Source organism: Dendrobates tinctorius, unplaced genomic scaffold (genome assembly GCF_039654945.1).
Source record: "Dendrobates tinctorius isolate UK_male_01 unplaced genomic scaffold, ASM3965494v1 ptg000281l, whole genome shotgun sequence".
Lineage (NCBI taxonomy): Eukaryota > Metazoa > Chordata > Amphibia > Anura > Dendrobatidae > Dendrobates > Dendrobates tinctorius.
This window is the reverse complement of record NW_027361948.1, coordinates 3408413-3435776: the sequence shown is the minus strand read 5'-3', so window position 1 is coordinate 3435776 and position 27364 is coordinate 3408413. Positions and strand designations below refer to the sequence as shown.

The following is a 27364-nucleotide window of genomic DNA, read 5'->3' as shown; positions in this document are numbered from 1 at the left end:
CCATTCTGTTCTTTTTTTTAGGGTTTAATAAAGATAAATTTTGAAAAATTTATTTTTTACTGTACCTCAGTGGTTCCCAAACTCCAGTCTTCGCGAACCCCAACATGTCATGTTTTCAGGATTTCCCTAGTATTTCACAGGTGATGGAAGTATCATCAAGGCATCAGGAATTCTCTCACATGTGTAACACTATGGAAATCCTGAAAACATGACCTCTTGGGGTCCACGAAGACTGGAGTTTGGGTACCACTGCTGTACCTTCTGAGGTCAAAAAGCATACAACAATGAGGTTTGTAAAGTCAGAGGTATCCTCCAGATATCATGTTGCCAGCATAAAAATTGAAAAGACTCATTCCGCAAAAGTAGCTTCACATGTGTTTCTATGATCTGAATATCTATGTTTTTATATGTCTATGTTGTATGTTCTCTTAATTTAGCATTTGCCAAAATCTCCTTTTTCATGGAGTCCAGGAGAGCATTTTTTACAGTGTTCTGAACTATGAATCCTACATGTCCACCAAAAAGGGATTGTTGTTGCATAGTAATATAGCATTTCAATGACCAACGCGAAAGTAGAGTCTCTTTGGTGAATGAGTGCTTTCCCTCTACTTGTCTCACCTTTGACCAATTGATACATGTAGGTGTTATCCATACAGATAAGCATGTCTATATAAAAAAGATGAAACTCTCTAAGATCAGCCTAACTTTTAAAGCGGGAGTCACACATAGCAATCTCGCTAGCGATATCGCTGCTGAGTCACAACTTTTGTGACGTAACAGCGATCTCACCAGCGAGATCTCTGTGTGTGACAGCGATCAGCGATCGGCACCCCTGATCGGCACCGCGAGACTTTGCGCTCCCGCGAGACCGTGACGTCTCGCGGTCATTCTTGCAAAGGATTAATGGGACCGGGAGTGTGGAGAGAGGTGAGAATGCTGCGCGGGACGTGAAGGTGAGAATAACAATATTTTTTATTTTAATTCTATTTTTTACAGGGATGGCAAGTGATGCCGGGCTCTCGGCATCGCTGTGCTGATCGCTGGTGAAGCTGTCTGTGTGACAGCTCACCAGCGATCACATAGCGACTTACCAGCGATCCTGACACCTTGATATCGGTGTCGGTATCGCTGGTAAGTCGCTATGTGTGACTCCAGCTTTAGTGTGTAGGCTCTCCCAATGCTCCATTTTCAGGTTTCTTATAAGGCATACTGTAGAATAATTTTATACTTCTATGTTCTACACTTGTGAGTTCAATTAATATTCTGTGGCACAATCAGGGATTCAACACAAAGTGAAAACATAGGCATATAAATATAAACTCCATTAATTGCCTGACAATAGACTTTGGTGACATTTTACTGTACTACACACAATTACTCATCAACGGCTATATAACAGTAAAGAACATTATTTGCTTTCCTTTCAGTAAGATTATGAAGAGAGGTAAAGTAATTATATGAAACCTCTCTCAGATGTAATGAATTATACTTACAACACAATCAGCTGCAAGACTGTAATTCTTGTAATGTAAATCATAGGTGTGAACAAGGGGATAAGCATTGTGATGGAAATGAATTCGTCTTATTTTCAGGATTATATTAGCTTTTAAATAAGCAGATACATAAAAAGAGAGACCCGTATGGGCAACATTGTTTCTGAAATCTGTACATTATTGTACTATACAGTGAGTGGAGACTTTTTGCTCCTATTTGACAGTTTTAATAACTCTAAAATTGGAGTGGCTAATAGTAGTCATGCTTTAATTAAAGAATTGCATGACCTTGTAATATGACGAGAAACATCATATATAATATGCTTAGAGAGTTGCAACAAACTGTCAAGTGTGCCAGTTTTTAAAGAGTAAATCAACTATATTTTATAGCTTAATTATCCTCTAGTAGAGATCAAAGGATCAATCCCCAGAAGATCGAGTTCGAGTTGAATTTCCGGAAATTCATGGTTTCATGGGAATTTGAACACTTTGAGATTCGATTCGCTGTTTGCGTAAAAAAAAAAATCCTTGCCTGGCACCATTTACCACACTGTTGAAACATCAGAGAGCAGGCTAACATCGTTTTGCATTACCACATAGGCCTCTTCTTAATGCCATGCAGCTATGACATCTACTGGATTATCATACCTTGTATGAGGGGGTCAATAACTGGGAAATCTGAGTTCAGCAGTTTCCACTGGAGCAGACTTTGTACATCAAAGTAATTTTTCATCTACAGAATTACTGGGTAAAACTCTCTCTCCTCTAAAGTTTAAGCTCTTATGGTCAGCAGGGTCCTCTCTCTCTCTCGTAAAGTGTAAGCTCTTAAGGTGAATGGTGTCCTTTCTTTCTTGAAGAGTGTAAGCTCTTATGGTCAGCAGAGTCCTCTCTCTGTCTTTCTCTCTCCTGCAGAGTATAAGCTCATATGTTCAGCAGGATTCTCTCTCTACAGAAGAGTGTAAGCTCACATGGTCAGCAGAGTCATCTCCCTATCTCGCCTATATACTTTAAATTCTTATGGTCAGCTGGGTTCTCTCTCCCTCTTGTGCCTCTTTCAAATATGTCATATGTATTTTACAAGCAATTCCAAGCTTTTCAGTATTGAGATTCATTTTAAAAGGTCCAATCATGTCTGTCCTTCAGACATTTCAAAGTCATGAATTGTAATTTACGGCATTACCTTATTTTTCCTACTCTTCTCCCAAACACTATGATGCAGTGTTTTTTTACATGCCCAATTCATGCTTCTTTAGACGCTCCTTTCAATTGCTGCTCAACCGATATTGATATTCATATTCAATTAACAGAGTAGAGGAATGTCCATTTTTAAGAAATGGCTTGGGGAGCAGAGAGGCTCAGAGACAGAATTTCCCCTATCCTGATTCAGAATAAAGCATGGACAGTATTTTGGTTGAGAAGCAATTCAAAGCAGTTTCAAAAGGGTCATGAAATGCCCATATTAAACAGCAACACAGCATGTTGTTTGAAAGAAAAGAAAGCAAACTAAAGTAATTAGGTATATTGCAGAAAAATCATACATTTGAAATGATAATAATTAAAAAATGTTTTGTTACTCTTTAAGATTTCTTTTTAGCAATTTACTTTATTTCGTGAATTAAGGCATGCTATGTCACCATTGATAAATTGGCTCCTAGAGTATGTAAGGAAATAATGCATACAGAGGGATCTGAAATATTTGCTCTGATGATTTGGAGAGAATGTGTTTTGGCATATATGGTATGAATATTAAGTAATTTAGAAATGTGTGGTATCTATGGTTCAGATGCATTGAAGTTTGTCATTGATAGATGATTTATCCAGTGATTACAAAAGGTTAAGTTACTTTGATGTTTCCTTTAATAAAGAAATTGTATATTTGCGCCATCAAATCTTATATCTTGGAAGGTGAGCTACACAGCTGAGATGTTAGCGTCCCCTTATAGTTATGTTAGCAATGAAAGTTTGTATTGCAGCTGGGACAGGATCAGCCCAGTTATCATCCGTTCACAGCCTCCTGTGTCCCAGGAAACTACAGAGCTATGCGAGCGGAGGGTGAAAATTAACACTATAATGCACTGGCAGATTAGCAGTAGGCATACTGCTGGGTTTTATTTACTTCATAGCTCTTGCCTTAGGTGTCCTCTGGCAGAGTAACTAAGCTCCTTCTCCATTGCTTGCTGGAAGTGATCTGATACCTATGCTCAGTGTGCTTTCCCAGGAACAGCTGGGCACTTTCTGGCATCGGCTTTTTTTCCAAAGGCAAACTGGATACAATTGAGTGATTACAACGTTTGGTGTCTTAGAATCAGGGTTTTTATTCCCCAAACTGAATACGGCTTCATGTTCAATGTGACCGAACGACTTCATTAAATATTGGAGAATCCTGGGAATAAGGCTACACATACATTTAAGGGATCTTAGAGAACTGAAGGCTCTATTATACGGGTGTATGGCTGTATTCAAGGACCAGAAGGGAAAATTTGTGGTTTGCTATGAATGTAACTACCGACAGTGCTACAAATAAACACATATACACACATGCACAGATACGGATGGAGCACTTCTTAAAATGACAAACATAAAATCATGTAACAAGATATTCTGATACACAAAAATGGAATTCAGTACCTAACTACACAAGTTCAATGGCTTTTATTGTTAAGCTCCAAGTGTTAACTTGTGATATATTTCTTCTTCATTAGTTTAAAAAAACCTTACATCCATACAAGCAGAACATATGCTCAGATACATAAAGTACATAGGCACATATACATATAGAATATACACATATACATATATACAGTGCACATATTCATACAGTACAAACTTACACATACATACAGCACATGTGTGCATGCGAAGATATCCATAGTACACACACTCATGCACACAAATATACATACACTTCTATATTCAGAACACATGCACACATACATGCAACACATGTATATGTGCATATACATAGAATACATACACACACTTTATATACGAGAGTACACATGCACATATGTATATAGCACACTTGCACGCGTACATATAGCACATATGCAAATGCAGACAACCAAACTGAACATACCCACTTGACCACTTACTTAATAAACAGTACATATACATTCTGTACACATGCATTTATGTATACAATACATATGCACATGTGCAGATACGTGTAATATATGAGCACATACAAACATACTTTTTACACAGTAAACATGCAACACACATATACTACATACAGAGGTGGAAAAAAGTATTTAGTCAGCCACCAATTGTGCAAGTTCTCCCACTAAAAAGATGAGCAAGGCCTGTAATTGACATCATAGGTAGACCACAACTATGAGAGTCAAAATGAGAAAAGAAATCCAGAAAATCACCTTGTCTGATTTGGCAAGATTTATTTTGCAAATTGTGGTGGAAAATAAGTATTTGGTCATTAACAAAAGTTCATCTCAATATTTTGAGATATATTGCGCGCCCCACTTTTTAGTTTTTGAATTTTCACAAAAATTTAAAGTAACCAATAAATTTCGTTCAACTTCACAATTGTGTCCGACTTGTTGATTCTTCATCAAATATTTACATTTGGTAGCTTTATGTTTGAAGCATGATATGTGGGAAAAGGTTGAAAATTTCCAGGGAATTTGTGCAATTTGTCCTGAACACGCTGATACCCCATATGTGGGGATAAACCACTATTTGGGCGCATGGCAGAGCTTGGAAGCGAAGCAGCGCCATTTGACTTTTTTGGCTGGAATTGGGATTGGACGCCATGCCACGTTTGGAAAGCCCCTGATGTGCCTAAACAGTGGAAACCCCCCACAAATGACACCATTTTGGAAACGACCCCCTAAGGAACTTATCTAGATGTGTGGTGAGCACTTTGAACCCCCAGTGCTTCATAGAAGCTTATAACGCCCAGTCGTGAAAATATAAAAATCATATTTTTTCCACAAACATGATCTTGTAGTCCCCAATATTTTTATTTTCCCAAGGGTAACAGGAGAAATTGGACCCCAAAAGTTGTTGTACAATTTGTCCTGAGTACCCTGATACCCCATATGTGGGAGAAAACTACTGTATGGGCACATGTCAGGGCTCAGAAGGGAAGTAGTGATGTTTTGGAATGCAGACTTTGATGGAATGGTCTGCTGGTGTCATGTTGCCTTTGGAGAGCTCCTGATGTACCTAAACAGTGGAAACCCCCCACAAGTAACCCCATTTTGGAAATTAGATCCCCTAAGGAACTTATCTAGATGTGTGGTGAGCATTTTGAACTCCCCAATGCTTCATAAAAGCTTATAACGCCCGGGCGTGAAAATAAAAAAATCATATTTTTTCCACAAACATGATCTTTTAGTCCCCAATTTTTTTATTTTCCCAAGGGTAGCAGGAGAAATTGGCCCCCAAAAGTTGTTGTCCAATTTGTCCTGAGCACCTGACACCACAAATGTGGGAGAAAACTACTGTATGGGCACACGTCGGGGTTCGGAAGGGAAGTAGTGACGTTTTGGAATGCAGACTTTGATGGAATGGTCTGCTGGTGTCATGTTACCTTTGGAGAGCCTCTGATGTACCTAAACAGGGGAAACCCCCCACAAGTGACCCCATTTTGGAAACTAGACCCCCCACAGAACTTATCTAGATGTGTGTTGAGCACTTTGAACCTCCCAGTGCTTCACAGAAGTTTATAACGCTCGGGCATGAAAATAAAAAAATCATATTTTTTCCACAAACATGATCTTTTAGTCCCCAATTTTTTTATTTTCCCAAGGGTAACAGGAGAAATTGGACCCCAAAAGTTGTTGTCCAATTTGTCCTGAGTCCGCTTATACCCCGTATGTGGGAGAAAACTACTGTATGGGCACACGACGGGGCTCGGAAGGGAAGTAGTGACGTTTTGGAATGCAGACTTTGATGGAATGGTTTGCGGGTGTCATGTCGCGTTTGGAGAGCCTCTGATGTGCCTAAACTGTTGAAACTCCCCACAAGTGACCCCGCTTTGGAAACTAGACCCCCCCACGGAACTTATCTAGATGTGTGGCGAGCACTTTGAACCCCCAAGTGCTTCACAGAAGTTTATAACGTCCAGGCGTGAAAATAAAAAAATATTTTTTTCCTCAAAAATGATATTTTTGCCCCCAATTTTTTCTTTTCCTAAGGGTAACAGGAGAAATTGGACCCCAAAAGTTGTGGGGGTAAACCACTGTTTGGGCGCATGGCATAGCTCGGAAGGGAAGGAGCACCATTTGACTTTTTCAACGCAGAATTGGTTGAAATTGAGATCAGACGCCATGTTGCGTTTGGAGAGCACCTGATGTGCCCAAACAGTGGAAACCCCCCAATTCTAACTCCAACCCTAACCCCAACACACCCCTAGCCCTATCTCTATCCCTAGCCCTAACCCAAGCCCTAACCCTAGCCCTAACCCTATCCCTAATGGGAAAATGGAAATACATTTTTTTTTAATTTTATTATCTTTCCCTAACTAAGGGGGTGATAACGGGGGGTTTGATTTACTATTTATGGCGGGTTTTTATTTTTGGCAGCTGTCGCTTGCTAAAAGACGCTTTTTATTGTAAAAATAGTCTTGCATCACCACATTTTGAGACCCATAATTTTTCCGTATTTTGACCCACAAAGTCATATGAGGTCTTATTTTTTGCGGGTCGAGTTGATGTTTTTATTGGTACCATTTTCGGGCGCGTGACATTTTTTGATTGCTTTTTATTCCGATTTTTGGGACGCAGAATGAACAAAAACCAGCATTTCAAGAATTTCTTTTGGGGGGTGCTTTTATACCGTTCCGCATGCGGTATAATTGATAAAGCAGTTTTATTCTTCGGGTCTGTATGGTTACAGTGATACCTCATTTGTCTTTTTTTATGTTTTGGCGCTTTTATGCAATGAAAACAATTTTATATAAAAAATAATTATTTTTGCATCGCTTTATTCTGCGAGCTATAACTTTTTTATTTTTCGCTGATGATGCTGTGTGGTGGCTCGTTTTTTGCGGGACAAGATGACGTTTTCAGCAGTAGCATGGATATTAATATGTGTCTTTTTGCTCGCGCGTTATTGCACTTTTTGTTTGGCAGTATGATAATAAATCATTATTTTTTGCTTCGTTTTTTATTTTTATTTTTTAAGGGGTTCGCTAAAGGGGTTAACTAATGGGACAGATTTATAGGGCGGGTCATTACGGACGTGGCAATACCAAATATGTGCACTTTTATTGTTTTGTTTTTTTTATTTCCAAAAAATGAATTTATTAGGGAATTTTTTTTTTTTTTTAATTTATTTAGCAATTTTTTAAAAATTATTTTTACACTTTTTTTTTAACTTTATTACATTGTCCCAGGGGGGACATAGCTGTCATGTGACAGATCGCTGATCTGTCACATCACAGATCACTGTGACAGATCAGCGATCTGTCACAGGCAGTGCAGAAGGCTTCCTCATGCCTGCGCTTTGCAGGCATTAGGAAGCCAGCTCCCTGCAGGCCCCCGAAGGTCCCCGTCGCCATCTTGGATCCGGGGACCTGCAGGAAAGGAGACACCCGCCGCAGCGCTGCACGTTGCGCTGCTGTGGGGGACCCAGGGAAGCAAAGAGGGAGCCCCCTCCCTGCCGATGCTTCCCTTTAACCCCCGGTACACTGTGATCGTGTTTGATCGCGGTGTGCAAGGGGTTAACGTGTAGGGGGCGGTCCGTGCCCACCCCTGACACATAGTGCCGGGTGTCAGCTGTGATAATAAGCTGACACCCGGCCGCGATCAGCTGCGCTCCCCCCGTGAGCGCAGCTGATCGCGCTAGACGTACTATCCCGTCCATGGGCATAGGGGCCCGGGTCCCCATGGACGGGATAGTACGTCTGATGTCAGAAAGGGGTTAAACAGGGGGACACATCTGGTACTGCAGGATCTGAGTCCCTGGCGGCATAGTGTGTTACTGATGGTAGCCTTTGTTATGGTGGTCCCAGCTCTATGCAGGTCCCCCCATGTGGTTCTGGGATTTTTTCTCACTGTTCTTGTGATCATTTTGACCCCACGGGGTGACATCTTGCGTGGAGCCCCAGATCGAGGGAGATTATCAGTGGTTTTGTATGTCTTCCATTTTCTCATTATTGCTCCCACAGTTGATAGCTGCTTGCCTATTGCAGATTCAGTCTTCCCAGCCTGGTGCAGGGCTACAATTTTGTTTCTGGTGTCCTACAACAGCTCTTTGGTCTTCACCATAGTTGAGTTTGGAGTGTGACTGTTTGATGTTGATGACAGGTGTCTTATATACTGATAATAAGTTCAAAAGTTCAAAACAGACTTGATAAACGAGGAGGGGGTGTCGCATTGTATGTTAGAAACGCGTATATCTGCACAGAGATTGAAGCTTCAGAGACTGGGAGTTCTGTGGAAACTGTTTGGGTAAGAATACAAGGACAGAACAATGGAAAGGACACCATTGTAGGCATTTACTACAGGCCGCCTGTGCAAGCTGAAGCTATGGATGAACTCTTTATGCATCAAATGGCCAAGTTCTCCAAAAAATATGACATAGTTGTCATGGGAGATTTCAACTATCCAGACATTTGTTGGGAATCTCTCTCAGGCAAAATTAACAGGTCAAGGAAATTCTTATCCTCTCTTGCTGACAACTTTATCTTCCAAAAGGTAAGGGAGAAAACAAGGGGAACTGCTACCTTGGATCTAATCCTTATAAACAGGGAGGAAATGGTTGAGGAGGTAAAAGTGGCTGGGACCCTAGGAGGTAGCGACCATGCTATTTTAGAATTTTGGATAACTAGAGGCGGAAGACCTGTGAAGACTCAGACGTCAAGGTTAGATTTCAGAAAGGCAGATTTTAAGGGATTCAGAAAGAGAATTGGAGGGATCCAATGGCTGGATATCCTTAAAGACAAAAATGTCCAGGAAGGATGGGAAATCTTGAAAAATGAAATTCTCAAAGCACAGTTGTTAACAATTCCGAAAAGAGGGAAGAATAGGAAGCAGTTAAGGAAACCAGGATGGATGAACACAGAACTTAAGCACATGCTAAAAAGGAAGAAAAAAATGTTTATAAAATGGAAAGAGGGAGGCATATCTAAAGAAGAATATAATGCTGTCTGCAGAACCTGCAGGGCACAAATCAGATTATCTAAAGCTGAAAATGAATTGAGGCTTGCAAGAGATGTCAAAAGCAATAATAAAGGATTTTGGGGATATGTCAAAAGTAAAAGAAAAGTCAAAGATGCTATAGGATTTTTACAGGATGAAAATGATGAAATGGTAAGACAGGATGTTGAGAAGGCTGAACTTTTAAATTCCTATTTTGCATCTGTTTTCTCTCAGAAAGGAAATGTAACATCAACTGTTATTCACTGTCCTATTAAGGGAATAGAAGAATCCAGGATATCTATAAACAGAAAGATAGTGAGGAAACACTTAGCTAGCCTAAATGAATTCAAGTCTCCAGGTCCAGATGAATTACACCCCAGAGTACTGAAGGAGATAGCAGAAGAAATTTTTGAACCCCTCTCTATAATCTTTGAAAATTCTTGGAGAACAGGAGAAGTGCCAGAAGACTGGAGAAGAGCAAATGTTGTTCCTATCTTCAAAAAGGGGAAGAAGGTGGACCCAGGTAACTATAGGCCGGTGAGTCTGACTTCTATACCAGGAAAGATCTTTGAACAAATTATTAAACAACATGTATGTCAATACCTGGATAAGAATGAAGTGATTAAACAGAGTCAGCATGGGTTTGTAACTAATAAGTCATGTCAGACTAACTTAATTTCCTTCTATGACGGTATCACTGATTGGTTGGATCAAGGAAATGCTGTAGATATAGTATATCTTGACTTCAGCAAAGCATTTGACAAAGTCTCTCATACAATCCTTATTGAAAAAATGATTAAGTATGGAATGGACAAGGCAACTGTTAGGTGGATTCATAACTGGCTTAGTGATCGGACCCAAAGAGTGGTCGTAAATGGCTGCACATCCAGTTGGAAGAATGTCTCAAGTGGGGTACCACAGGGCTCTGTCCTGGGCCCTGTATTGTTCAACATCTTTATCAACGATTTAGATGAAGGAATTGAGGGTAAACTGATTAAATTTGCTGATGACACAAAGCTAGGAGGGATAGCTAATACTAGAGAAGAGAGAGAGAGGATTCAAAAAGATTTAAATAAACTGGAGAAGTGGGCAGCAACTAACAGAATGGTTTTTAACAGGGAGAAATGCAAAGTACTACATCTGGGCAATAAAAATGGAAAAAGCATATATAGAATGGGAGGAATAGGGCTAAGTGACAGCACATGTGAAAAAGACTTGGGTATACTAATAGATCACAGACTGAATATGAGTCAACAGTGTGATGCAGCAGCAAAAAAGGCAAATGCAATTCTAGGATGTATTAACAGAAGCATACAGTCTAGATCACGTGAAGTCATTATTTCCCTCTACTCCTCTTTGGTCAGACCTCATCTGGAATATTGTGTCCAGTTTTGGGCACCACATTTTAAAAAAGACATCAACAAACTGGAGCAAGTTCAGAAAAGAGCGACCAGAATGGTGACCGGTCTGCAAACCCTGTCTTATGAGGAAAGGTTGCAGGATTTGGGAATGTTTAGTTTGCAAAAGAGAAGACTGAGAGGAGACTTAATAGCTGTCTACAAATATCTAAAGGGCTGTCACATTGTAGAAGGATCAACTTTATTCTCATTTGCACAAGGAAAGACTAGAAGCAATGGGATGAAACTGAATGGGAGGAGACACAGATTAGATATTAGAAAAAACTTTTTGACAGTTAGAGTGATCAATGAGTGGAACAGGCTGCCACCAGAAGTGGTGAGTTCTCCTTCAATGGAAGTCTTCAAACAGAGGCTGGACAGACATCTGACTGGGATGATTTAGCGAATCCTGCTTTGAGCAGGGGGTTGGACCAGATGGCCCAGGAGGTCCCTTCCAACTCTACGATTCTATGATTCTATGATTCTAAAACAGGTGCCATTACTACAGGTAATGAGTGGAGGACAGAGGAGCCACTTAAAGAAGCTACAGGTCTGTGAGAGCAAGAAATCTTGCATGTTTTTAGGTGACTAAAATACTTATTTTCCACGATAATTTGCAAAATAAATCTTGCCAAATCAGACAAGGTGATATTCTGGATTTAATTTCTCATTTTGACTTCCATAGTTGTGGTCTACCTATGATGTCAGCTACAGGCCGCTCTCATCTTTTTAAGTGGGAGAACTTGCACAAATACTTTTTTCCCCACTTTATGTACATTTGCAGATACATATGGTATATGTACACACAGAGATACTTCATATATAGTACACCACACACATACATACAATACATATAAATACATACAGTGCATATAAACATGCACAGATACAAATAATACACACACTAACACACGTACTTCATATACTGTACACACACATGCAATACATATGCACTTGTGCAGATACATATAGTATGCACAAGAGCACACAAACTCTATATACTATAAACACACAAACAGTATATATATACTGTATATATATATATATATATGCACATGCACAGATACATATAATACACAAACTAGCACACATACTTTATATAGTGTACACACACATACATAAAGTACATTTGCAAATATGAAGATACATATACAGTAGTACATATTCACTTGCACATATACTTTATAAACATTCGCACACATACAAACATTATATATACATGCGTAGATACATATAGTACATACGCACATACATACACTCTTTGATTTCACTTTATTACTTATTCACTCGTTGAAGACATGACAAGTGTTGCTTAGGGATATGTGTCTTCAAAGCGCAGTCTCCACTTCACATGATGTGGTTTTATAAGTCCCGCTTGAGACCTGGTTAGTGACCCAAAGCCATTTCAATCCTCAAACTCTCAGGGTACGGAGACATTTTACAGGCTAGAGAGATGTTTCAACAACATAATAACAATGCCACAGGGATCCTTGTAGTGATACATAGCCCTAGCTTGGCACTCTAACCCTTTCACCCCTACACTGCCCATAGCATCTTTGTGGAGTTGCTTGGCAACAGAGGATATTAATCTTTCTTGGTCTGTTAAATCTAGTAGCATTACCATCTGGTTCCAGATTGATGGGCATGCTTTGTCCAGGAGAAAAGAGGTTAACCGGTTTGATGATATTTCTATTTGCACAATTAGTGTATATTTTATATTGGGCCAGTAAGAAGTACTATGTGCACTAATCAGTAATATTATTATTAATCTTACATAATACATTACATTGGATTGTAGTCATTTAATACAAATTAGTTGACAATATGAGAGATATCCCGAACACTGGTTGCTGCTTATCCACTTAGGGCCTGACAATCTAATCATTCATGATAGGATACAATGAAAAACGCAATGAACTTTAAGACCATTTTAATTTGCAAGCATAATTTATTTTTAATTACAGTGTAGAAGAATAATTAACAGAAGTGTTTATACCAATTATTTTCATTAAAGGCTTTGCTCTCAATCCACTGGTGAGATGATATGTGTCAGTAATGAAGCGCAGTACCTCCATTCCACGTAGACCAAGACTTTCTACCCTTCTGTTCTTTTCTTTCATAATTAACACTGAAGACACAAGTTTATTAGTATGAACTGATTTATTAGGACCGGGCAGAAAAACGTAGCAGTTGGTTCATGAAGGCCGCTTCATTCGAGCAGGGTTCTATGCCTAAACTCATAGAATTACGACTACCCAGCAGTATTGTCAGTGTGAATAGGTATGTAGCTGAGCATCGCATAATGCAAATGAATGACAGTAAAAGTGTATTATAAATGATAAATTCAGTGGCAATAAGGGTATGTATTAATTTAATTTGTATTAGTCCCATCTGAATATGCCAATGAACAGAAATAGGCTTATTTAATTAAAAACCTATTAAGGTCTATTTTTGTTGTATACAGAGATGGTACCAAGTCCTCCTTGTTCTCTGTTCAGCATGTTCCTAAGGTATTCTTCTCTCAAAACAGTGTTCTAGCAGTGACTATCTGTCACGATCAATTTTTGGATTTGTGGCAGCTCTGGTTCCACTTTGTTTAAATGTAGCTTATTTCCTTTCAGACCATTGGAGGTTAATGTCAGTTGTTTCCTTGCTGGCAATCTTCTTCAGTTGCAGAGTTGCTGAGTCAGCTGATGTGGGTGGTGACCACTCCCACCATCCTTTAAATGGTCACCTAATGCATCAGCTGACTGTTGGTGATAGAGTTTTCTCTTTGAAGACCAGCCTAGCAGGAGCAGCTCTCTGGTGTCAGAATCTTCTGGTGTTTGGAGTCATGTTGCTGTGCTATCTGCGGTGTGGAGCTTGGCAGCGGTGTCTGGAAGCCAAGTGCTGTGTTTTCTCCTTGTCCCTTATGTGTTTGTCACTGTCCCCTGTGTGTTATTATCTGCATTGGTGAGGCTAGCGCCCCTTGCTGGCCAGTGCACTAGCCAGGGCAGTAATAGGTGACAATGAGGGACAAGGTTCCTGACAGCGGTGGGGGGAAGAACCCACTTAGGGCATTAGGGGAGTGCAGGGACAGGCTCAGGTTTGAGCTCAGTTGGTGACCATCTCCCATTTCCCTATCAGTAGGGCCTTCCTCTCCCCAATACCATTCCGTTGTATGTGTGTTGCGCCTTCTGCTGACCGACCACCGGTTGGGTCGTGTTACATCATGACAATATTGTGCTGATATGCTGAGGTCTGGTTAGGACAGAGATACATAGTAGGGAAATACCACAAGAGAAATGAGACAGGGTGAGAGTGATGGTGGTGCTCATGTGGGGGTGTCGTGTGCTGATACAACACCTATAAGAGCCTTGGAATCCGTGGCTGTGGCCCCGAGGCTGGAGGAAAAATTCTTCCAAATAGCAATTCACTTTAGTGTAGATATCATGGTACCTCAGCTGCACTTGCGGAAATGAATCCTTGACGTATAAAAATGAAAGTTTTTATTAACCAATGTGTTCCAGTCCTGGAATGGCACCGTTTTCAAGGAAAGAAAAACAAATGTGGTCTATTACCTCGAAATAGGTTTGTTAATAAAAACCTTTATACTATTTTGGTAATATGGCATGCAGTATGCCACAATTTTATTTTCCTCTAAATTCAACAGAAAAAATACTGCTTTTATTTGAAATCATCTGCACATGGAGGTGTACAGTAGGACCTCATGGACTTCTATTGCTATGTACATGTAGCATAATATTTCATTTTATAGTTTTGCTTTGGACAGATGCGTGGAAAATTTCCATTTTCATAATATATATTTTTAAGGGAAATATAAATCTATATTTTGATATGCTGGGGAATCTGTACTTTTAAGACTGAAATATGTCACCCTTGAAGATGAGGCAGGTTGTGACATGGCTTGTACTGCAGGCACTGAGGATAGCACTGTGATTGAAACTGTTATGAAAACACTGTGTGATCTAAGAAATTTGTCACTGCATGTTATTCACATCTACCATATATACTCGAGTATAAGCTGATCCGAGTATAAGCCGAGGCACCTAATTTTGCCACGGAAAACTGGGTAAGCTTATTGACTTGAGTATAAACTGGGTACGCATTGTCCTCTCATCCCTGTCCTTGTATGCGTGGCTCCCCCGTCCTGTCCTGGTATGTGTGGCTCCCCGTGTCACTGTCCTGGTATGTGTGGCTCCCCGTGTCGCTGTCCTGGTATGCGTGGCTCCCGCATCCTGTCCTGGTATGCGTGACTCCCCCCATCCTGTCCTGGTATGCGTGGCTCCCCCCATTGCTGTCCTGGAATGCGTGGCTCCCCCTGTCACTGTCCTGGTATGCATGGCTTCCCCCCTCCCGTCCTGGTATGCATGCTTCATATTACAAAAAAAACAAACATCCTACTCACCATCCTTCAGCATGCCCTGAAAAACTCGGCTTATACATGAGTATATATGATATATTGATACTTTGATATATGCGATCATATGTTTTATTCCCAAGAAATCTATTTTTCGTATATGTAAATAAGTTCTATGAGCCGGACACTGATCTGGATGAGAATCTGCCTTCAGAGCTTATTTTACATAAAAAAGAGATGTTACCACTGGCATCTTATCATACAAACTTGGCATGTTATTATACAAAATATGAAAGTGTGAATACTATGAAAAAAACACTAAATTGCTGTGGTGCATACTAGAATAAGTTTATGATGTTAACAGAATTTAATTTTTACCGGCTGATGAATTTCTAACAGATTGTAGCTGTGAGAAATGGATTATTTACATTGAGTGTACTGTTAATTCAGACTATTCTGTCAGTAACATAAAATACTTGTTGTTGGTCCATGTGCTGACATTTGCTCTTATTTTTTGACAGGACCAAAGGGAGCAAACCCATCATATTAAAGAGCACAATACAATATTTGGCTACAAATATGGCATCTGTGAGATGGAGCTGGATATGGACCATTTCCCTCTTTATGCTATTAGCCACTGTGTCAGCTGTCTCCCAAAAGACTCCACAGACAAAAATAAATTTTACCACTTTCTACGCTGAGCAAGCTGACTGGACTTTTAACCACTTGGTAGTTGATGAAAGAACTGGACACATTTACCTAGGAGCTATTAACAGAATCTACAAACTTTCTGAAGACTTGAAGGTCTTACTGACCCACCAGACTGGACCAGATGAAGACAACCCAAAGTGTTATCCTCCTAGGATAGTCCAACCATGCAATGAACCGTTGGTGTATACTAACAACGTCAACAAAATGCTGCTAATTGACTATAAAGAAAACAGATTAATAGCCTGTGGTAGCCTGTATCAAGGCATCTGCAAGCTTCTGAGATTAGAGGACCTCTTTAAGCTTGGTGAGCCTTTCCATAAAAAAGAACATTACCTTTCAGGGGTTAATGAGAGTGGTTCTGTTTTTGGAGTTATTGTTTCAAACAACAATTTGGATGATAAATTGTTTATTGCCACATCTGTTGATGGGAAACCAGAATACTTTCCTACAATTTCTAGCCGAAAACTCACAAGGAACTCAGAGGCTGATGGGATGTTTGCATATGTGTTCCATGATGAGTTTGTTGCATCAATGATAAAAATACCCTCGGACACATTTAATGTTATTCCAGACTTTGATATTTACTATATATATGGCTTTAGCAGTGCAAACTTTGTATATTTCTTGACACTTCAACCAGAGATGACATCTCCACCTGGTTCCACCACAAAGGAGCAAGTATATACTTCAAAGTTAGTACGTTTGTGCAAAGAGGACACAGCTTTTAATTCTTATGTTGAGGTTCCAATTGGGTGTGAGAAAAATGGTGTGGAGTACAGGCTCCTTGAGGCAGCTTATTTGTCCAAAGCTGGATCAATTCTTTCCAGGTCTTTAGGGATCAAACCTGGTGATGATGTCTTATTTACCATCTTCTCTAAGGGCCAGAAGAGGCGAACCAAATCACTGGATGAGTCTGCCTTATGCGTTTTTGCTCTTAAACAAATTAATGATAGAATTAAAGAAAGACTACAATCTTGCTACAAGGGTGAAGGCACTTTAGATCTTGCGTGGCTGAAAGTGAAAGACATTCCTTGCAGTAATGCGGTAAGCCAAGTTGTTTATTTACCTTTTAATTACCTTGTATGTGAATAACCAAGATGGTTGTCCATGAGTAGTCCATGAGAAAATGGGAAAATCACTTGTGTCCTTGCTCACTAAAATGTATCTTGTTGGTCACTGTCATTCCTTCCTACTGCCAATATATTTTTTACATTTCCAGGTTAAAGTTCACTAAAGTAAATAATTTTCTAGTGTTCTGAAATGCCATTTAAGTCCACATTGGCCTAATGAATCATGTTTTACAATTTCCGAATGAAAAACGGAAGAGAGAAGAAGAGTGCAGGATCATTAGGTAAATGGCAGGAAACAGTTAAGAATGGCAAGTATCCAAAACAGCTGGAAACTGAGAGGTGCCAAAGATGACATTGGTTAGACCTCCAGGGTTACAACCATTAAAATCATAAAATTCAGAGTTCTAAATGGACATTGATTGTTCACAGTAATGATTGCTTGCAGCAACTAATGTAGAGGTTTCTACAGACAAAAAAAAATAATGTAATGGTTTGCCTAGAGTAGGTTTTAATGTTATTATATTTAGGTAGGCTTTGTACTATCCCATCATTTTGGTGTTTTAAAGGCAGCAAATTCTTTTTGATCTTTTAGTAGAAATTCTTAAAGTTAGAAAATTAGAAATTCTGATATTGGAAAACCAGGGCTGCTATCTTACAAAAATAATTCCACTCTTGTTGTGTCTGGTATTGAAGCTATGCCCCATTGAAATGAATTTGGACTACAGTACCACACCATAGACATATGTGATGCTGTTTTTAGAAGAAGGAAGTCATATTTTTCTAACCCCTTTTAAGTTTCAGTTATCAAATATAACTAGTAAATCAATGGATAACTTGGATTAGCAGTATTATGTGTGATTATGATGTGTGATTTATTGGTTCATTATTCCGAATGATTTATTGGTTCATTATTCCATCTCTGCCCAAAGACAGGGTATAATGGTGGGTGAAAACAGCTGAGCCCTGTAGTTTTCCCAATTCCTGATACAGAATTCCAACGCAATCATTTTTTTACCAATGTTTGCAGGTGAATCTCAAATGCCAATACCATGTGAAATAGGGATTCTTTGCCTCCTGCCATGCACAATTGTAGAGATGTTACAAACAACTCCATGTATGGAGACGCCTGGTCATTGAAATGGCTTTATATTTCAATTTGATGGGATGAGTAAGGAATAATTGTAGTCAAGGTCATTAGATAAGTTTATTACAATGACATGTGGCAGGGATTTTGTAAACTAATTATGATTAATTACCCCCTAAAAGGGGTTTCACTGTAAGAAGAAAAAACAGATCTGTTTTTCTTTTTTCCCGAAGGATTGCCACTTTAAGAAAAGTTTAAATATTTTAGCCATTTGTAAAAGGCATTTCTCTTAACACTATATATTAATGCTGGTTCTATGGCTAGCACTGTGACCTTACAATATTATAGTGCCAGATTTGAAATAAATTGACACACCATAAAGATGTAGTTTCCTTGTTTCCCTTTGTTTCCTTGTGTACAAAAGTGTAATTCCAGGCTACAATCATATACAATTGCAAAATCATCCTTTCTTACCATTCCACTTGGATCAGCATATCCTGATATGAGTGATGCGAGAAGACTAGTCTTGAATTTGGGATTCTCTTTAGGAGATGATCATGCTAAATGTATCTGTGTAGTCACCTAGTGGTTGCTCCACTCTGGATGGGAATTGATGTGAGAGCTTACAGAAGTACTACAATTATACAGTAAAATAAAGCCATTTTCTGTTGTCAAAGTTGCCTAAAAATATAGTAATAAATTAAAGTTATTAATATGCAAATAGTGGAGACCTTGTAAGGGCTTGGAGGGATATAGATACAAATCATTTACAGTTTGGTATAACCCAACAAGAGCCCTCAGTAACAAGTACTAAAACACAACTTTTAATATGAATTAAAATAGTGGAGTATTACTAAACATGAAATATTCTGTTCCTTTACTGCTTGAAAAATTCTAGTATAGTGTAAAGGCAATTTGTGACATCCTGAGGTGTCAAAGCTAGTAAGCAAATTGGTCAGTTTTACTGAAGCACACATCATTTCATGAGGATCTTGTTGGGTTACCCAAACTGTAATTAATTAAGAAATTAGAGTTGGTCCAAATCAATTCACATAACGTGGTCCTTCAACCACATCAGTAATCTGGACCAAAGCTCCGACAACCGCCTCCTACATTCAAGAATCCGTGACTCTTCGGCCTTGTATAACATTATCGTTGCAGCATGATGCGCATGGCATATCCTGCCAGGCTGGCTAATCAAAAGAAGTGAAATATATTCCGTCAAGTAGGAGGCGGAACTCATGGATCCCATCCAGCAGCCACAGACTACTGGTGTGGTAAATGGAACGGGTCTTGTGAATTGTTTTGCACCAAAATAACAAGAAATGCAAAACAATTTCCATTGGAGCTACACATCATTCTTATAAATGAATGAGGGCCCATGAGCATTTACGCTTCCCTTGTGCTATGATGACTAAAAAAGTTCCAATCCGATTTTGGCTCCCTTACTACAATGTCTTTATGCCCTAAAATTGACACAGGCAGGAGTTGTTCAGTTAGGACAATCCTTCCAGTTCTTACATTCAAACATGGAAGTTAGTTTTGACTAGAATTATATTCCATTATTACTTTACAATTTTTTGTAATCCTTTAGAGATTATTTTTTTCTACTGAATCAATTACACTGTACAGTACTATTAATGTAAGCAAGGTGCTAGATATCTTTTCCTAGATATGTAAGAGCATCGAGCAGTAAATACGGTACATTTTTTTTCTTAGGATACATGAAAATAAGAGGTTTAGATAACATTTGCATGAAAATAGAATACAATTTATACTTTTCTTATCCCCCTGAAGAATTAGATATCCACTGCAAATGCTATACAAGTATCAATGGAGAAGAAAAAAATTTACTAAATTAAATAGCAGAACCTAGTAGAATTACATTGCTTCTCAAAACACTTTACGAATCCTGACATCCTAAAAAAAGTATTATTCTCCAACCTGTATTTGTGCCTATGTACCAGTACTTACCTTACCAGTGTACGTACACACATACCTTCCATGTTACTCTGCATTGTTAGTGTCTCTTATTTTTGTAACTATGTATTGATGCATAATAATAATTTCTTTCTGATGCTTTGCTTGTCTTGAAGTTCATGTGCAATATTAAACACACATTTTCCTGTGTTCAAAATTAAACACTGATTAATTTAAAAATATGTTTATATGGATTGGAGATTTGTTCCTCTTGTTATTCCCAGGATAGTCAGGGAAAATATTATAGAATTCTGCCTGCATTCAGTCACCACAATTAGGAGCTCAAGAACGTATTGTATTAATAAAGGGGTTGTCAAGAATTTAAAAAAGACTTGCCTATCTGCAGGTAGTACGATAGAATAAAAAACAAACAATACCAACCCATTAAGGGGGTTGTCCAGTATTGATGACCTTAAAATAGTGTATCAGCATCAGATCAGTGTGGGTAGGACACCCGGCAGTTCCGCCAGTCGGTTGTAATTAGATCGATGGCAGCTGGATGTATACATTGAACAACAAAGCTGAAAAATAAAGTTCCATTCAATGAGTTTTGGCTTCTGCCAAGAATTGTACATCAGCTGTTATCCAGCAGAGAATAGTAGCTGATGTGCAGCTTTTGACAGTGATCATTAAAGCACCACTCCAGCATTTTGATTTTTTTTTATTTCACCACTGGAGTTGTGCTACTAATCTATGTTCCCTGCACTTTGTATTATACTTACCAACCGCTGTCTTCATCTTTTATCAGCACCTATCCAGACGATCCCCAGAAGTTTCTGACCTGCTGGATCGCTACAGTGTTTGCTGGGCCATCCAGAAGTCACAACTCAATGGACATTTATGAGAGTTGGAAGTAGGTCAGGACAAGATTTTCATAGACTTGCAACTTGTGACCATTACCTCTGATTTCCAGTCAATCAGAAGTTGTGGTCACAAGAATGTGGTGTGAGATGGAAGCAGAGCCGGCAACAGATAAAGAGGGCATCTGAGACTAGGCTCAAGGAACTTAAATTAGTGGCATCATTCTAGCACAGAAATAAAAATAAAAAAAAACTTGCTGGAGTGGTGCTTTAATAACAATAACAGCTGATCTGTGGGGGTGCCAGGTGTCAGACAGCCACAGATCTGATATTTTTGATCTATCCTAAAGAGATATTATCAATATTAGATGCCTGGACAACCCCTCTTAATATTCCACTGTCCACACTGGAGTGGATTTAACCAATTGCTTGGATGTACGCAGTATGTCATGGTTAGCAAGTGCTTCCCTACCTTGTACGTGCTGAGTGCGTCCTGGTGATTTTGCGCGCACAGAAGCTGTGAGCTCGTAATCGCTGCTGGGTGATCAGCTAACATCACATCTGACATCCGGCTCTCACTGCCATTTAACACCCTAAATACTGCGATCGATATCGATCACAACATTTAGAATGCAGACAGAAGGAGGGAGCCCCCTCTGCCTTCCAATCTGCGCCCCCGCAACATCATTGCGGAGGCCCAATTGTTGCTTTGGTGACCCAATGTCTTCATGACGACATCCGGGTCATCAGGTTCTAGCAAGTTAGATAGATCATGCACACTGCATGATCTAACTTGTGTCAGTGTCACACTGACAGTTATAAACCCTAGCAATGCTTCTGCAGTGCTATGCTTTATAACTGCGATCAGAGCTGTAAAAGAGAGAATCCCATAGTGGGACTAAGAAAAAAGTAAAAATAATTAGCAATAAAATTGTAAAAATATATATTTTTTTAAATCTGAACCTAATATAAAAAATAAAAATATATTAGACAGATACATTTCTATTTTGGTGTAAAAAAACAAAAAAAGTGCACATGTTCCGTATCTCCGCACCTGCCCCATAAGGCTGTGTGCACACGCTGCGGATTAGGTGCGGATTCATCCGCGCGGATTTTGTAAAATCCGCAGGTGAAACCGCAGGTCAAAATACCTGCGGTTTTACCTGCGGATTGCTCTGCGGTTTTGCCCTGCGGTTTTTCATCTCCTCAATGGAGGAGATGGCAAACCGCAGGAGAATCCGCAGAAAGAATTGACATGTCAATTCTTTCTGCGGATTGAAAACTGCAGATAATCCGCGCGGAAAATTCCGCACCATCTGCATTGCGGTTTTTGATTCCCATAGGGAATCATGGTACTGTACACCGCAGCAAAAACTGCTGCGGGTCCGCAGCGGCCAAAACCGCTGCGGAACCGCAGCAAAATCTGCAGCGTGTGCACACAGCCTTAAACTGCTACTCTACTTACCCCCTTCAGTGAACACCTTAAAAAAAGGAGCAAAAAACTATGCTTTTTCATCATACTGCTGACCAAAAAGTGGAATAAAACACAATCAAAAAGACAAATGTAAGTAAAAATTGTATCTCTGAAACGTATCTTTTCCCACAAAAAAACAAGCAACCATAGAACGCCATCAGCACAAAAAAGTTATGGCTCTCAGAATAAAGCAATGCAAAAATAATTATTATTTGTTCTGTAAAATAGTTTTTATTGTTTAAAAACACCAAAAACATAAAAAAAACTGTATAAACGTAGCATTGATATAATCGTACTGACCCAAAGAATAAAGCTGCCTTATCAATTTTATCACAGACAGAACGGCAAAAAAGAAATCCTGAATTGCTGGTTTTTGTTCATTTTGCCTCCCAAAAATTGGAATAGAAAGCGATCCAAAAATGTCATGTGCCCAAAAATGATATCAATAAAAATGTGAGTTTGTCCCACAACAAGCTGTCATATGACTCTGTTGGCCAAAATGTGGAAAAATTATAGTTCTCAAAATATGACGGTGTGCAATAAAAAGTGTCTTTTAGTGTGTGAAAGAAGCCAAACATAAAAAATGATATAAATCTAGTATCACTGTAGTTGCATGGATCTGAAGAATAAAGTAGTCTAATCGCTTATACTGCACAAGGAACGGCGTTAAAAAATAAAAAACAATTATTTACTTGCTGCTGATTTGTACATTTTGCTTCCCAAAGATCACAGTAAGGCTTGGCGCACATGTATACTGCTCTCTACATTGAGTGTTTACACCTGGGCTTCTATCTAAATCTCTGAAATACGTGATTCAGACAGAACCCCCGGCAGAATATTCCCTATAATTAGGCAGATAGAGACACCGTGGACATATTCTGGCCTATAATATGGCAGTGTCAGTCTTTTTAGGCATGCATAAAAGCACAGTCCACCATAGTTTTGTGCATTTCTGAGAAGAAGGACACCACTGAACAGAGGCCAGATGGAGTCCAGAGTAACTCTGCTGCCTCATTATAGTAAATGGTTCCCTTGGAGGTTTCATCTGAATCACGTCATTTGGAGATTTAGACGAAAATTCTGATGTAAGTGCTCAGTGTAGAGCACAGGATAAATGTGATCCCAAATGTTATGTAAATTGTTCTCAACAAAAGCTTGAACTCAATCCACAAAAAATATAGAAATATAGGGGGCTTCCATGTTACTAGTAGTACAAAGACTCTGGAAAAGATAATTGGTTCCTCGACCCCCAAATGAAATTCAACAAATTTTGTGCTCTGAAATACAATTGCCTCCTTCCCTTCTGAGCCCTAATGTGCCTAAACCACATTTAGCATCCACTTGTTTGGCATTTCTGTAGTGATGAGAACCCTTCTAAATTGCAGGTGCTTGTCTGCAAAAGCAAAAGCTGGGCATAACATCCTGGGCACTACAATGGTAATTTGCAATTTTCACTCAGCAACATCCACTGGTGCTTGTTTCTGGAAAACACCCATGAAGTAAAAATCTTCACTACACTTGTAGATAAATTCCCAAAGAGGTATGATTTCCAAAATTAGGTCACTTGAGTGGGGATTTTGCTCTTCTACCACTTGGGGCTCTGTATATTGGGTCCACAGACTAGTCTAAGAAAATCTGCACTTCAGGAGACAAATAGCACTCCGTCCCTCCAAAGTCTTGCCATGTAGCTAAGCAGTACTGTACAGCCACATATAGGGTATTTCTACATTCAGCGGACAAATTCTGGAGCCATTATTACCCATTTCCCCTTGTGAAAATGTAAAATATTGGGCTAAAACAAAATTTTAGTTGTAAAAATGTAATTATTTTTTCTTCACTACCTAATGGTATAAGATTCTGTGAAACACCTGTGGTGTCAATATGATTACTGCACCCATAGATGAATTCATTGAGTGATGTAGTTTGTTAAATGGAGTCACTTATTTGGGGAATTCTGCTGTTCTGGCACCTCAGTGGATCACCCAGTGAGTCATGGCACCAACAAACCATAACATTAAACTCTGCACTATAATATCGCGTTCCTTCCTTCTGAGCTTAGCGCTGTGCAACAAAAATAGTTCCCAATTACATGTAGGGTATTGGTGCAATCAGGAGAAATTTTTACAACAAACTGAGATCCATTTTTTCCTATTAACTCTTAGAAAAGTTTGAATCTTGAGGCTAAAACAACATTTTAGCTGTAAAAATGTAATTATTCTTCCTTTACTCCCCAATGGTATAAAATTATGTGAGGCACATGTGGTTTCAATGTGATCACTGCTCCCATAAATGAATTTATTGGGAGGGTATAGTTTGTAAAATGAGTTCACTTATGGGGGTTTCTGCTTTTCGGGCACCTCAGGGTATCTGCCAATGTGACATGCAACCCTCAAACCATTCCAGCAAAATCTGAACTCCAATATTGTGCTTCTTCCCTTCTGAGCTTTTCACTGTACCTCAAAAGCACTTTGGGGGCTCTCTAAATGTGACATAGTGTCCGCTAATGATTCCAGCAAATTTTGCGCTCCGAAAGTTCAATGGTGCTCCTTCCCTTCCGAGCTCTGCCATGCACCCAAACAGTAGTTTTCCCCCACATATGAGGTATCAGCATACTCGGGAGAGATTGAGTAACAAATTTTGAGGTCCATTGTCTCCTGTTAACCTTGGGAAAATAAAAAAACTGAGTCTAAAGTAACATTTTTGCGATAAACATGTAAATATTTACATGTTTATCGCAAAAATAAATATATATGTTTTCTTCCACATTTCATTAATTCCTGTGAAGCACTAGAAGGGTTAATAAACTTTTTGAATGCAGTTTTGGCTATTTGGAGGGGTGCAGTTTTTAGAATGGTGTCACTTTGGGGTATTTTCTATCATATAGACCCCTCAACGTCACTTCAAATGTGATGTGGTCCTTAAAAAAATGGTTTGTTGGAAAAATAAGAAATTGCTTGTCAACTTTTAACCCTTCAAACTTCCTAGCAAAAGAATTGTTTCAAAAATTGTGCTGATGTAAAGAAGACATGTGGAAAATAAATGTTATTTATTAACTTTTGTGCTATATAACTTTCTTGTTTTAGGACATAAATATTAAAAATTTGAAAATTGCTAATTTTTACACTTTTGCCAAATTTCCTATTATTTCACCAATAAACACTATGACTATTAAATAAATTTTACCACTAGCATGATGTACAATATGTCACGAAAAAATAGTCTCAGAATCAGTGGGATCCATTGAAGCGTTCCAGAGTTATCACCACGTAAAGTGACACTGGTCGGAATTGTAAAATTTGGCCTGGTCATGAAGCAGAAAACAGGCTTGGGTATAAAGAGGTTAATGGTTGAGCATTGTTTGGTGTTGGATTTTTTTTCATATTTGTTGATCCTAAAAAAAATGTAAATCCAGGAGAACACTGACAAGTTCAAAAGTAGCTTATCATTAGGCTTTCCCTAGTGGGATCTGCAGATCACCAGAATCTAATATATAAAGCTCAAGTGTGTGTATGTACAGTATGTATGTGTGTGTGTATGTATGTGTGTATGTCCGGGATTGGCATCCGCACCGTCGCAGCTACAGCCACAAAATTTGGCACAGTCACACGTCTGGACCCCGAGAGTGTCCTAGGCTATGTTGTGAGGCGAAATTTTAGCCCCATGCGTTCCAATTTACCAAACAATTTTGCCCCTATTTACATAATGGGGAAAAAGTGTGTGTGTATCAAGCCCCGCCGCTCATTATGATGTCATAATGGTTGCCATGGCGACGCTGATGTCATCATAGGTTGCAAGCCCTGCCACTCATTATGATGTCATAATGGTTGACAATGGGATAGAAGATGTGTGATGAGTATATGGGCACTGGACTATGGGATGGAGGATATGGATGATGGGTATATGGGCACGGGACTATGGGATGGAGGATGTGTGATGGGTATATGGGCACTGGACTATGGGATGGAGGATATGTATGACTAGTATATGGGCACGGGACTATAGGATGGCGGATATGTATGATGGGTATATGGGCATGGGACTATGGGATGGAGGATGTGTGATGGGTATATGGGCATGGGACTATGAGATGAAGGATGTGTGATGGGTATATGGGCACTTGACTATTGGATGGCGAATATATATGATGGGTATATGGGCATGGGACTATGGGATGGAGGATATGTATGATGGGTATATGGGCACGGGACTATGGGATGGAGGATGTGTGATGGGTATATGGGCACTGGACTATGGGATGGAGGATATGTATGACTGGTATATGGGCATGGGACTATAGGATGGCGGATATGTATGATGGGTATATGGGCATGGGACTATGGGATGGAGGATGTGCGATGGGTATATGGGCATGGGACTATGAGATGAAGGATGTATGATGGGTATATGGGCACTCGACTATTGGATGGCGAATATGTATGATGGGTATATGGGCATGGGACTATGGGATGGAGGATGTGTGATGGGTATATGGGCATGGGACTATGGGATGGAGGATGTTTGATGGGTACATGGGCACGGGACTATGGGATGGAGGATAATTATAATTTGCTATAACTAGCCACATTTAGTTACTATGCCCGGGCAGCGCCGGGCTCTTCAGCTAGTTTTAAATATTCTCTGTTTCAAAAAGACAAGGTGCTAGAGTGGGCATAAAATTTTTGACCTAAAAAATGTATTATGTTCATAATTAGAGTTATTAATATATTACACACTTTTTTTTACTATATATGTAAAATTTGTACACTATAAATGCTATACTTTATAGATGTAGCACACTTCTGGTGATATTAATGTGCTATATATGACTCTACATAGGAGTTTATGTAAATCTACAGTAATAGTGTAGCTCAGCTGTAACAGTATCTCCTGGAA

At 39.3% G+C, this 27364-nt stretch overlaps 1 protein-coding gene across 2 annotated transcripts in view; it reads left to right on the top strand.

Moving 5' to 3' along the window:
• The window catches only part of PLXNA4 (plexin A4), a 1025959-nt gene that overhangs the window by 98163 nt on the left and 900432 nt on the right, over positions 1–27364 (top strand). For both annotated transcript variants that reach the window (XM_073559904.1, XM_073559905.1), the window contains exon 2: positions 15874–17107. In XM_073559904.1, the coding sequence (XP_073416005.1) occupies positions 15874–17107 (1234 nt within the window). The remainder of the gene's footprint in view (positions 1–15873; positions 17108–27364) is intronic.